The sequence below is a fragment of the Lissotriton helveticus genome, chromosome 3_1 (assembly GCF_964261635.1).
Source record: "Lissotriton helveticus chromosome 3_1, aLisHel1.1, whole genome shotgun sequence".
NCBI classification, from domain to species: Eukaryota; Metazoa; Chordata; class Amphibia; order Caudata; family Salamandridae; genus Lissotriton; species Lissotriton helveticus.
This window is the reverse complement of record NC_136061.1, coordinates 1,026,722,484-1,026,736,872: the sequence shown is the minus strand read 5'-3', so window position 1 is coordinate 1,026,736,872 and position 14,389 is coordinate 1,026,722,484. Positions and strand designations below refer to the sequence as shown.

General features: G+C 41.1%; 1 protein-coding gene across 1 annotated transcript in view; it reads right to left on the bottom strand.

Annotated features, from left to right (window-relative positions):
- LOC144824202 (dynein axonemal heavy chain 11-like) overlaps positions 1 to 14,389 on the bottom strand; it is a 3,356,387-nt gene that overhangs the window by 840,220 nt on the left and 2,501,778 nt on the right. Inside the window, exon 67 of the mRNA XM_078683354.1 lies at positions 2,703 to 2,936. Coding sequence (XP_078539480.1) covers positions 2,703 to 2,936 — 234 coding nt within the window. The remainder of the gene's footprint in view (positions 1 to 2,702; positions 2,937 to 14,389) is intronic.

The window sequence follows — 14,389 nt, the reverse complement described above, 5'->3', positions numbered from 1 at the left end:
ATGGTTTTTTCAGTGAATATATATATATATATATATATATATATATATATATATATATATATATATATATATATATATATATATATATATTAAACTCCAAGTTAAGTTGTTTAGGTAATGAAGATGTCCTGGAGTACAGTGCATTGCGGATCGAGAGAGAGGTCCAGGAAATGATGGACATTGATCTAGACGACGATTGATTGTTGCCTCTGCATGGCAAAATGAGGGACTGTTGAACTGCATTTTAAAATGATCCACATGACTCCATTTTGTGTTGCCATGCTCTCGGCAACCTGGTGAAGAATTGCTTTCCACGTCCCTGTCAAAACTTGCCCAACCCTCCCTGCTCCTTGTGGTCGAGCCGATTCCGAGAAGCTGCCTGTGTGCCTCACCCCCCCAGTTGTGCCAGAGACTCAGCCACACCCTGTCCATTGTTGGTAACTCAGCCTGTCACGACCAGCTGCCCTGTGACCACACCAACTGATAGAGGAAGCACAAGGCTGTGCCTTGTGACCACACCAACTGATAGAGGAAGCACAAGGCTGTGCACTGTGACTACACCAACTGATAGAGGAAGCACTGGGGTGTGTACATTGTGCAATCAGAGACAGATGTCCCCTGGCCGCGACTGCACCACACAAGACGGACAAAGAACTTGTGAGATGAGGAACTTATCTGAATAAGGAACTTTTACTGTGCAAATGAGCGTGGCTAGTGCTATAAATATGTGTAGGTTGCGGAGTAAAGCAGCAGTCTCCATAGAATTGTCTTTGTACCATTCTGGGACCCTGTCCTTAGCTCAAGCTAATAAATAACTTACTTCCCTCCGCGGCTGGTTGTACTGGTCTCTTTGGTAATGTATGATTTAAGCAAGAAGAACCCGTAGATTCTAGGTGTCCCCTGCACCGCTGGCTTTGACTCTCCTAGTGGGGGAGGGGTCTCCAAAAAGCCGGTTCCACAAAGTAAGCTTTTGAGAATAGCAGGGAGAGAAATCAGATGTCTGAAGTGTAGGTCTCCAAGGTTAGATGATATACATATGTTTATGCAATGCCCGGTGATTGCCTGATTCTGGACTTCAATATGTTATTTCATTACCGAGGTGATTGGACACCAAATGGAGGTAAGCCCTCAACTTATATTTTTTGGGATCAGTCCAGATGCAGGGTTTGAGGAAATCTCCCCTATAACAAATTTTAATTTTTATGTGACTCTGCTAGCAAGACGAGAGATATGTAGACTTTGAAAATCAGCCAATGGTCCACTCTTCACTCCCTGTGTCACAAGTATCAAGCAAATATGCGAGAGGGATATAGCGTGTGACCCTCAAAGCCTGGAGAGGGTCTGGAAAAACTTTGTAAATTGGTGTGCAACAAGCAGGTGCAATGATTAAGCCAAGTCAGCTGGATCCCTTTGTCTCTCTCCTCTCTTCGAGACCGGGGAGGTCACATCGGTACAGCTATATTCTTGTGTGGGCAGACTATCCCCAACCCCTTCTTCAAGGGAATGAAATCAGCGCTAGCGAGAAAGTGACGGCAAGATGTAGACACAAAAAAAAAAGAAATTGTAATTTTTATTTTTTTTATGAGACACTTTTCATGAACAGGTCAAATTATGTAGCAATATAGCAATAAAATCAGTTGAAACTATCACATGATTGTAATGCTTTCTACAGGCAGTACCGAAATGGAAGAAATTTGACTGCGTGTGGGGAACTAGTTTAATCTCCAATAAATATTGAATGTGGTTATCTTTTATATTTTTGATACATGTAACAGTGTATTTTTCAAGAATAGTAACAATGAAAATAATAAACAATAACATTAATACTACCAATAATGCTACTATTGCATAACTATTACTTCTACTAAGCTTACAATCATTAGGTCTGATTCACAAAGGGCCGCCAAACTCATGGTTGAGGCCCCACAGTCGTGAGGGAGTCTCCACTCTCAGGGGGAGGGGAATTCCCATTGCGGAGATTGTTGGTGTAAAAGGGACCGCCCGCAGTCCCGCAAAACGAATTAGGATGCACCTGCCACACTGGCTGGCGCATCCTGTATTTTAACATTGCGGCGGGTGGCAGCACCCGCCACAATGTTAAAATACATGTTTTGCATATGCATGTACAACGTGACAGGCACCGTGCGGTGCCTGCCCCCTTGTACATGCATATGTAGGCGGGAACCATAGGTACCCCCCACATGCAGCATCCCATACCCCTCCCCCTGGGGGCCCGCAATAGGCCACCAAAGGCATTCTCCACCTGTCTTTTGGCTGCGGCAACACCGCCTCCATTGCCCCATGGTACAGGGTCCCGCAAGGTGGGCGGAAAAGGCCCACCTTGCAGAACCACGGCAGACGGTCTTTCCGTCCGCCGCGGTACCTTTCACATTTCCTCGCCATCCTAATTAGGCGGTGGAAATTTTCAGGGTGATGGCAGGAAATCCGCATCACCCTGAAAACCGGTCCTCACCGCCGTCCCGGCATCGTAATGACCCCCTGAGTTCGTAGACTCCCCCACGACTGCAGGGCCTCTGCTACGATTGTGGAGGCCCTTTGTGAATCAGGCCCATTAATACCGTTTCTAATAATATAATAATAGTATTAAAAGCAATAATAATTGCTACAATTCTTTTGAAGCACTAAATCAAAACTGGCCTTCTGATGTTTAAAACATGCATTTGAAAGGTTTCTAAACCTACCTGAGAAGCAGTTGTTTGTAATTTTTGTAACCCATTTTCAAGTCTTTCCATTTTTTGCACGAGCTCTTTTCTCTTCTTGCTTAATAGGTTCTGATACAGCTTGATCATCTCTAGGAAGCTTTTGGGTGTTGTGTAGTTGTAGTGTTTTTCATTCTGTTGATATTTCACACTCACTTCGTTGACACTTGAGTGAGCAAAAGCAATGAACTGACTGACTGAAGATTTCACTTGGGGCTGCAATATAAGAAATGTTAGTTGACGATATTTAAAGTTATTATGGGATCAAACAGATTAAATAGTTTTAAGCTTCAAGTGGGAGTTTTGAAGAGTATACTGTAAACCGCATCAGCATCATTAAATGATCAAAAAAAATCCTCATGTCATCTGTGTCTTTTGGTAAATTCCTACATTGTGCTGCCATACCATCAAGGAAAATATGGTAACAATTTGGCAAAATCAGGACAGTAGTTGAATCTCCAGAAGGCGTATAATCGGTTAGTTAATCCTCGCCTATTTCTTTCTTTTGACACTTTCTTTGGATGTTTCAGTGACAGTGTTCTCATAAAGTGGGTTGGGAAAAGTGGAATGTTAACCCTGGCTAGAAGCTTGCTGATGATCATAACAGATGTTTAGTCTAAATTGGATTTTGCTAAGCAATTGGCATTTATTAATAACATAACCACACTGAAGCATAAAAGAGGTTTAAGTTATATTTTCCCCAGAGTTAGGGCTTTAACATCTAGCTCATCTTGATAACAATTTTGATTACTTGTTTCTTCTTTCCCTAATTATTCATCAGTCCAAGTATTCCCGATTATTTCTTGATACTGACGCAAGAATTGAAGAGGGTCCATGGTTAGTGATCGAAGGTCCAGATATCTATGGCCCTCTGGAACTACTGTCTAGTCATAGCAAACCAAGCGACCCATAGAATTCCAGAACAAGGTTCTCTTAACGTGCAAACGATGTCAATGAAACATTTATTTTCTGAGAAAGGAAGGACTGACGTCATATGAAAACAATGACTAATATGTATAGTCTTAAATTGAATTTAATTGTCCACCGATAGTCAACAGAGTGGTAAAGCTCATGTCACACGTGGGTTTTGATTGTGAGGATGGCAGCTATTATGATGTAAAGAGCCCTAACAAAGGAAGTAAGGCACAGGCAGCATCTCATTGTGTGAGTTAAAGACAGTCTTCCAAAAGGGAAGTAAGTGTTCTTCTTTTGCTCAGTTAGCTTAAGAAAGTTAGCTGACATTCACAATCTAATATTGGGTAAGCCGTGATACAATTAATTCTGCTGCCCGACACAGGTGCAACTTCGTAAGGATAAAATAGTTATCATTGACATGACTCTTACGCTGAGGCGGAGGAGCATCACCCCACTGCTCTCCGAGCAGTGGAAAAGAAAACTAAAGTGATAATAGCCAGCGTTATTATAATTTCTGTTTTCTGTTTCCTGGTGCGGCCGTGCGGGGCAGGGATGGACAGCCATAGCTGGGGCCTTTGGGAGGAGTGGCTGCTCCAGTCTAAAGTGTGCAAAACTGTTTGACCGGCCCTCTCGGGTCAACCATCACAGTCATGTAAACTTTGCATGTTCTGCACCCAAGCTGCATTACAGCCTATGTGCTGAACATGCCCAGGCCCCCATTCCCTGTTAGAACACAGAACCACAGCGCTCAGACCAATCACAACGCTGCACTGCAGAGTTGTGATTGGCTAGTGGAGTCAGGAACCTGGGTGTTTTGTGGTTCCTGCTTCTGAGGCGGTGGTGAGCGGACTGAGAGGTGGCGGTTGGCCGGCCTGAAGGTAAGTGTTGTTATTTTTATTTAATTTACAACCCCCCTTCTTCATCCCCCTGCCCCGCCAACTCCAGTAAATAGTGGTTGCCACTTTCTGTAACTCCAGAAAGAACAGTTCCAATGTACAGAGGGTTCCTACTTTTTAGGGCTAATTTACAGAAAGCTTTTGCTGTTTTGTGGGAGCTCATAGCATCACACATCACACACGGTAAACAGACATAATATCGAGTACAAAATATCGAATGGACATAATATCGAGTACAAAATATAGGCTGGACACAAAATATTCAATGGACAGAATATAGACATCAAAAATATCGTTTTGAAGGTAAGTAATGTAATATCGAATGTTAAAAATATAGAAAGTTAAAATATCGAAGTATATAATATAGGTTATTAAAATTATCGAATTTTTAATAATATCTAATTTTTTATAGTGTTTGTTATGTTATTATATGTGTGAAAAGTGTGTATTTATGTTATAATTAATTTTAATTATTGTTTTTTTTTATTATTTGCGTAATTTAAATCTGTAGCGGGTTGTGGGTTTATTGGGGAATAGGGTGGGAAGTAATTTAATTATAATTAATTAAATATGTACATTTATATATGGGTATTCATTTTTAATTAATTGTTAATTAATTTATATTTGGTAATTAATTAAATTTTTATTAGCAATTAATTTTCATTAATGGATTAATTGCTAATTATGTTAATTTTACTAATTTTGTTTCTGTAGCGGGTTGTGGGTTTATAGGGAATTGGGTGGGAAGTAATTTATTTATAATTAATTAAATATGTAACAATATTTATTGGTATTTTTTTATAAATAATTGTTAATTAATTTTTTATGGGTAATTCATTAAATTTTAATTGCCAATTATTTTTATTTAATTGATTAATTACTAATTATGTTAATTTTACTAATTTATTTTCTGTAGCGGGTTGTGAGTTTATAGGGGAATAGGGTGTGAAGTAATTTATTCATCATTAATTAAATAAATTAATTAATTCAATTGTAGTTAATTTGAATTATTTGTTAATTAATTTTTAATTGTTAATTAATTAATTGTTAATTTGTAATTAATTTGAATAAGTAACTAATAGTAAAAATTAATTGTAATTTTAATTGATTAATTATTACATTATATTAAATTGGTAATTACTTTTAATTAATTTGTTTCCTACTGTTGCACTCTTTGGAGTGGGAATAGTAATTTTTACCCCTACGCTATCCAACGCTTTCCCTACTGTTGCACCCACTGGAATGGGAATAGTAATTTTTACCCCTACCCTATCCAACGCTCTCCCTACTGTTGCACTCACTTGAGTGGGAATAGTAATTTTTACCCCTACGCTATCCAATGCTTTCCCTACTGTTGCACTCTTTGGAGTGGGAATAGTAATTTTAACCCTTACGCTATCCAACGCTTTCCCTACTGTTGCACTCTTTGGAGTGGGAATAGTAATTTTTACCCCTACGCTATCCAACGCTTTCCCTACTGTTGCACCCACTGGAGTGGGAATAGTAATTTTTACAACCTATCTAGAGTGGTGAGACCACTCAACTTTTGCGCACTGTTGCTCCTGGTCAATGGGTCAGACCAGATTCATCCTTCATTTTTTTAACACAATTTCTACATTCATAAACTATTTACAAAATGTGACATAACCATCTCAACACAACAAAGTCAATATTTACTTTTTAATTTGCAAAAATCATCAAAAATAATTTGTGTCATTCAACTGTGATATTAACAATCAATGACAATTCACAAAAGAACTACATAATCTTGCTTAGTAGTAGACAATTGTAGTGGCCCTTGTAATAGCCCGATGCATTTCGAGTCCCGTGGGACTCTTCCTCAGGGGCCTGTGAATGGGAACCAATTTTTAAACATAAGTATGCTTTACAAACATTCAAGATTCAAAGATATCAGGCAATGAAATGCGAAAACAACAACATGCATTTAGAATTTCAGGAATATTGTCAAAAACATGACAGAACGGATACTGAAGTGTACCTCACACACAGTAAAGCCGCCACCACACCACTGTGAAAAAACTAAACCAACCTCAAAGTAACTCGTACTCACATCAATTGTAAACACAGTCCGCCCTGCCTGTGAACAAAGAAATGGTAAATAACCCGCTCTAGCCAAAAGAAATGTAACTGTGAACCTTCTCAGTGGAAACCTTACCTCGGTTCTTTTCACTGCGCACTACCACGTTTCCGCCTGTTTACCACAATACCGGGTTATGTCTGTGAATAAACATAAAAAACCGTTCTCAAACCTCTCTCCTCTAAAGTTTCCCTCCACAATAAGGGCGCACATCGCCAAAACTTCCTACCTCATTGATCGTAGGAAGTTTTGGCGATGTGCGCCTTTATTGTGGAGGGAAACTTTAGAGGAGAGAGGTTTGAGAACGGTTTTTTATGTTTATTCACAGACATAACCCGGTATTGTGGTAAACAGGCGGAAACGTGGTAGTGCGCAGTGAAAAGAACCGAGGTAAGGTTTCCACTGAGAAGGTTCACAGTTACATTTCTTTTGGCTAGAGCGGGTTATTTACCATTTCTTTGTTCACAGGCAGGGCGGACTGTGTTTACAATTGATGTGAGTACGAGTTACTTTGAGGTTGGTTTAGTTTTTTCACAGTGGTGTGGTGGCGGCTTTACTGTGTGTGAGGTACACTTCAGTATCCGTTCTGTCATGTTTTTGACAATATTCCTGAAATTCTAAATGCATGTTGTTGTTTTCGCATTTCATTGCCTGATATCTTTGAATCTTGAATGTTTGTAAAGCATACTTATGTTTAAAAATTGGTTCCCATTCACAGGCCCCTGAGGAAGAGTCCCACGGGACTCGAAATGCATCGGGCTATTACAAGGGCCACTACAATTGTCTACTACTAAGCAAGATTATGTAGTTCTTTTGTGAATTGTCATTGATTGTTAATATCACAGTTGAATGACACAAATTATTTTTGATGATTTTTGCAAATTAAAAAGTAAATATTGACTTTGTTGTGTTGAGATGGTTATGTCAAATTTTGTAAATAGTTTATGAATGTAGAAATTGTGTTAAAAAAATGAAGGATGAATCTGGTCTGACCCATTGACCAGGAGCAACAGTGCGCAAAAGTTGAGTGGTCTCACCACTCTAGATAGGTTGCTTAATTCAGAGGCACGGCGTTTGGACAAACGTGCCACTTTTGCTGCACGCATGGTTTTTTAAAAATTAAAAAAACTAAAAATTCTATAAAATATTTCCGTAAAACTAGAGGTGTGCCCCTCATTTTGTAAATTACAAATAGTAATTTTTACCCCTACGCTATCCAACGCTTTCCCTACTGTTGCACCCACTGGAGTGGGAATAGTAATTTTTACCTCTACGCTATCCAACGCTTTCCCTACTGTTGCGCTCTTTGGAGTGGGAATAGTTATTTTAACCCTTACGCTATCCAACACTTTCCCTACTGTTGCACTCTTTGGAGTGGGAATAGTAATTTAAACCCCTACGCTATCCAACGCTTTCCCTACTGTTGCACCCACTGGAGTGGGAATAGTAATTTTTACCCCTACGCTATCCAACGCTTTTTCTACTGTTGCACCCACTTGAGTGGGAATAGTAATTTTTACCTCTACGCTATCCAACGCTTTCCCTACTGTTGCACTCTTTGGAGTGGGAATAGTAATTTTTACCCCTACGCTATCCAATGCTTTCCCTACTGTTGCACCCACTGGAGTGGGAATAGTAATTTTTACCTCTACGCTCTCCAACGCTTTCCATACTGTTGCACTCTTTGGAGTGGGAATAGTAATTTTTACCCCTACGCTATCCAACGCTTTCCCTACTGTTGCACCCACTGGAGTGGGAATAGTAATTTTTACCCCTACGCTATCCAACGCTTTCCCGACTGTTGCACTCACTGCAGTGGGAATAGTAATTTTTACCCCTACGCTATCCAACGCTTTCCCTACTGTTGCACTCTTTGGAGTGGGAATAGTAATTTTTACCTCTACGCTATCCAACGCTTTCCCTACTGTTGCACTCTTTGGAGTGGGAATAGTAATTTTAACCCCTACGCTATCCAACGCTTTCCCTACTGTTGCACTCTTTGGAGTGGGAATAGTAATTTTTACCTCTATGCTATCCAACGCTTTCCCTACTGTTGCACCCACTGGAGTGGGAATAGTAATTTTTACCCCTCTGCTATTCAACGCTTTCCCTACTGTTGCACTCACTGGAGTGGGAATAGTAATTTTTACCCCTACGCTATCCAACGTTTTCCCTACTGTTGCACTCTTTGGAGTGGGAATAGCAATTTTTACCCCTACGCTATCCAACGCTTTCCCTACTGTTGCACCCTCTGGAGTGGGAATAGTAATTTTTACCCCTATGCTATCCAGCGCTTTCCCTACTGTTGCACTCACTGGAGTCGGAATAGTAATTTTTACCCCTACGCTATCCAACGCTTTCCCTACTGTTGCACCCTTTGGAGTGGGAATAGTAATTTTTACCCCTACGCTATCCAACGCTTTCCCTACTGTTGCACCCTCTGGAGTGGGAATAGTAATTTTTACCCCTACGCTATCCAACGCTTTCCCTACTGTTGCACTCTTTGGAGTGGGAATAGTAATTTTTACCCCTACGCTATCCAACGCTTTCCCTACTGTTGCACCCTTTGGAGGGGGAATAGTAATTTTTACCCCTACGCTATCCAACGCTTTCCCTACTGTTGCACCCTCTGGAGTGGGAATAGTAATTTTTACCCCTATGCTATCCAGCGCTTTCCCTACTGTTGCACTCACTGGAGTCGGAATAGTAATTTTTACCCCTACGCTATCCAACGCTTTCCCTACTGTTGCACTCTCTGGAGTGGGAATAGTAATTTTTACCCCTACGCTATCCAACGCTTTCCCTACTGTTGCACTCTCTGGAGTGCGAATAGTAATTTTTACCCCTACGCTATCCAACACTTTCCCAACTGTTGCACCCTTTGGAGAGGGAATAGTAATTTTTACCCCTACGCTATCCAAAGCTTTCCCTACTGTTGCACCCTCTGGAGTGGGAATAGTAATTTTTACCCCTACGCTATCCAGCGCTTTCCCTACTGTTGCACTCACTGGAGTGGGAATAGTAATTTTTACCCCTTCGCTATCAAATGTTTTAACTACTAATGTTTTTATGTTGTTATTAAATGTATGTATTAATATTTTTTAATACTTTAATGTGTTAATTAAGTATAGAATATTTTATTTTATTCAAAATGTTTTATATATGTGTTTATTTTATATTTATATAATTATTAAAGTTTATAAATTAAATAAAGATAATAATAAAATGTATTTAAGAAAATATATGCATATGTACACATTTATTATGTTTATAGTGATCAAATTAAGTGTATTTGTTATAAATAGTTAAACTATAAATGTAATTTAATTAATTTTGTTAATAATATTAATATTATTTAATTATTTAATTTAAGTTATATTATTTTTTAAAGTCGATATTTTTTACATCTATATTTTTTACATCTATATTTTTGAGTCGATATTATTGTACTTACCTGTTTAAGTATAGGGAGTCGATATTTTTGTAATTGATATTTTTACATCTATATTTTTGTAAACTATATTTTTGTTATCGATATTTAAACATGGAACCAGTACATATATCTTCAAGGTATGTAGATGTGGAGTTAGGAATAGTAAATCAATACTTTCCCATATGAGCTTACCTTTCAATATTTTGTTCCTAAATATTCTGTCCTCGATACTCTTGTACCACAATATTCTTCACATCAATATTCAGAAGTATAGTCCCTACAATCTGAACATCTTTATGGTGGCCACCTGATATGTGGCCTCCATTTCAACCTTCCACCTCAGTAAAAATGTTGTCTCATGGTGTGATGACACCTTAACTTTCCCCTTCAAATCTCCTGCAAATCAGCTTCTTGTTTGTATTATATCTGTTAAGAGTGCAAATCTTTCCTTTTTTCTCTTGAGCGCTGCAGAAAAACTGTCAATCTATCCTTTCTTGCTTTGACTATATTAATTCATTTTACCTTCTCCTCCTTTTGACACCAAGGGGCGGGAGTATCTAAAAGTCATGTAACACAACGCAGCTGTACTGTGTGAGAGGGAGAAATGAGAAATGCGCTACATCTACTAAGATATGGCACATTCCTTCTCTCTCCGGTGCTGGCACAATGAGTGCTACATAGAGCCAATGCAGGCACCCTTGCGCTATGTTATGTTACAGGCCGGATTGTTTTTATGCAGGAAGCCACACCTTCCTGCACAAAAACAATTATTTGAGACATTTTTCTCTTCCTACGTTTGCTGCAGAATGTGGAAATAACAAGGAGAAATAAATATATTTCTTTCACTACGCCTATGTTGAGAAGTTGTACCAGTTTGGCGCAATTGAAAGTTTACTAACCTCAGTAAATCTGGGATTGTATCACAATCCGTGGGTGGATGCAAAAGAAAGCCCATGCTCCATCCATGGAACGCCTTCCCCGCGCAGACTAACGCAAGGTAGCGATTTGTAGTACCTTGCATTGCTCTGGATTTACTAGGCCACGCTGAACCAGTCAAGGCCACCTAGTAAATCCTTCTAAAGAACTTGCGTACCCTTGTGTCAACTTGTGTGACACTAGGGCAACGCAAGCCCTTTCTAAATCTGGGCCCTAATACTCAAAATGCACGTCCTGTACAGCCTTCCAAGGCAATCATCACTGTCTCATCTCCTGCCCAAGCTGTATTGGCTGCCTACTGGGAAACAAATTCTGTTCAACGCTCTCTGAATTTGTCATCAAGAAAACTATAAAACAACCACCTTTTACTTTCAAAGTATTTTCCAACCTACTATATCCCTGTTCGTTATCTTCGCTAAGCTCCTCTTTACATCCTTTGCATGTCCAAGAATAGGAAGTCGGTCCTCGTGTGCTGTGCCTTTCGTTACCTGGTAGACAAACACTGGAACCTGACGCCTGTCTCTATTAGGGCTCTGTCTATTCATGCACAGTTCAGGAAGTCTATGAAAACTTGTCTATTCTCCCATTGTGATTAGCAAGTCTATTCAATTCTGGCTGTGTCGAATAGTGCTACGAACCCCACTGTGGTAAGAGTTGTGCTCTACACATTCCTAGATAGACAGAGACATCATCATCGAGGTTATTTTGCAGGATCAATCTCTACTAACAGAGAACTCCTCCAGAAAAGTTAACTACTTTAATAATGTGTTTTGGCAAAGAATATTTGATTCAATATTTCACAGCCTATTCATTGATGGGAATCTATCTCCATTATATAGTGCAGAATATAGTTATATTCACTTAGGTCTAGCTTCCATCCCACTCTCCACTTAAATAAATTATTCACAAAAAGCCAGACGTACAAGCCATTTAGCAGTTGCAAATCCTACAGTTTGCTAAGTCACAGATTATGTAACCGTGAAATGACGACACCTGTTGAAGAAAAACAGTTTTTTGGTGAAATCAGAACCAAAGGCTGCAGTGACGTTGGTGGAGAAGATGGCGGCTGACTAAGAAGCTCCCTGTCACAGAACCCTTGACTATTGAAATTCCCACTACAATGCAGGCAAAGTAAAATATGTAGCACAATCTAAGGTGCTCTTACCGAGGGTGTCGAGCTGGGGGCCACAGAGGGGGAGTCGCGTTGGAGCCGGACTGCAGGACTACGGGACTGTGGTGGGGAGCTCTCGGCGGTCTAGGAGTCAGCGCTCCTTGCAGGGGAAAGGAGGACGAGTCGCGGTGAACTTGGACCGGTCGGTTGGCCGGGAGTAGTGAAGGGCCCTCGGTGGTCTTGGAGGCGGCGCTCCTCGAGGAGGGTGTTGGTTCCTGCGGGCTTTTAGTTACGGGCGCGTGTGTTTGCTGTCGCTGTTGTCCCCTGTTGCCCGGCGCAGAGGTGGTGGAGGTGGTGGGAGCAGCTCGGGAACCTGGTGCTGCCACTGCCGCTCGTGCCGACGGATTATAGAGGTGGTGGCGGGCAGAGCGGAGCTGCAGAGGGAACGCCTCACAGCGCCACAGTGCCACAGTGCCACAGTGGGAGGAAGAGCACACAGGAGGTGCGCTGGAGACTCCGGCGGAGCCCCTTGGAGCAAAGAGGAGCTCGCCGGTGGTATGGGCAGAAGCAGCCCGAGCCCACAGAAAAAACACAAAAGCTGCTCATCGTGTTGCATCTAGAGGGGGAATAACACCGGACTACAAAACAGGAAAGAGAGGCTGCTTTTCCAACAACCAAAGTATCGTGCCTGCAAGAATTAGGAGCATTGAAGGGGAGAAAAGGACGAGTAAAGCGGGAAATCCACTGAGACCCCAGGTAAGTGTTACCCCTGTTTGCTCTTATACATTAAGTTGGGAGGCTGGGTGCTTTGGGGGTGATCTAAGGACTGCAGCAGTGAGTATTGAGGGTGAAGGAGTGGGGGAGGAAGTGCCTAACCTGGTAAAACTGGATAGATCCAAAGTCCCCCTCACGGAAAAGAAGTGTCTGAGAGAAGGAAGACCCACTGGGGGAGTGGGAGGTACAGCTTGAGAAGTCTGAAAAACAGCCATCAGGAACCCAAGGATACCAGGGGATTAAAAAGCACAAAAGATATAAATACTCTTGCAAACCTAGCCAGGGACGGTGAAAAGGATAAAGATAAGGACCAAGACAAAGATACAGGAAAAGGCAAGACCCACATCACCCCGAGAGAGTTCAAAAAGAGAAGCAAGAAGTGTGCTGCACCTCTATCACGGGCCACCAGGCTCAGTCTAACAAAGCCAAGAGGTACAAGTGCTCAAAAAATCATCCCATCACTCCGTACCTTTTTCAAGGTACAGGAGAAGAAGAGCGCCAGCGAAGAGAGAACTAGAGAACCCCAAATATCAGCTGCTATACAAAAAGGTTCAAATATGGCAGAAAAATCAAAAGAAGGAGGTTATGGAATACCAACAAGTAACCAATATCAAGCTCTCGAAACTCTGGAAACCCAAGATGTAGAGTGTGGTGGTGAATCCTCGGAAGTGGCAAACCACCCAAGAGAAACTCAAGATCTAGCATCTTCCTCTAAAGCAGTACCAGGACTAGAGCCAGTCCACATAAACAGGTCTAATGCTGATGGCACGGGAGGATCTCAAGCAGAAGAAATCTTGGGAGAGATGGGAGAGATGATGAAAGAATTAAGAGACAAATTCGCGACATCGGAAAGGAACCAGACCAAGATCTAGGAGGCGCATGAAACGCTAGACCAAAAAATTAACACTCTGATTGAAAGGGTCACCCACGTAGAAGGAGAGATAGTAGTTCTGAACAGAAAAACAGAAGCGAACCTCAAAGAAATAAACAAACTCAAAACCAGAGAGGCAGAGATCAGTGAGAGAATGGAGGCCTTGGAAAACCATGCTAGAAGAAATAATCTTAAAATCTTAAATATTCCGGAAGGCTTGGAAGGGGAGGACATAAAGGGATTTACAATCCAGCTCCTGGAAGAACTAATCCCCTGGACCAAATCATCGAATCTAGCCGAAGATATCCAAAGGATACATCGCGACCCATTCAGGAAAGACAAACAAAGGAAAAATTCAAGAAAAATACTGATCAACTTCATGACGTACGGACTAAAGGAAAAGATCTTGAGCGAAGGTCTAAAAGCGGTGTCTTTCTCCAAAGATGGGTGGACCTGCAGGATTAGATTGGATATTTCTAGAACTACCCAGGATAGACAGTGGGAGTTGGGCCAATTCATGCCACAGCTAAGGTCACTAGGCACGAGCGTCCAAATGCGTTTCCCAGCCTCTCTAAGGATCATGTAGAGCAATAAAATGTTCAATATAAGAGACCCAAAGGAAGTGGAAAAACTCA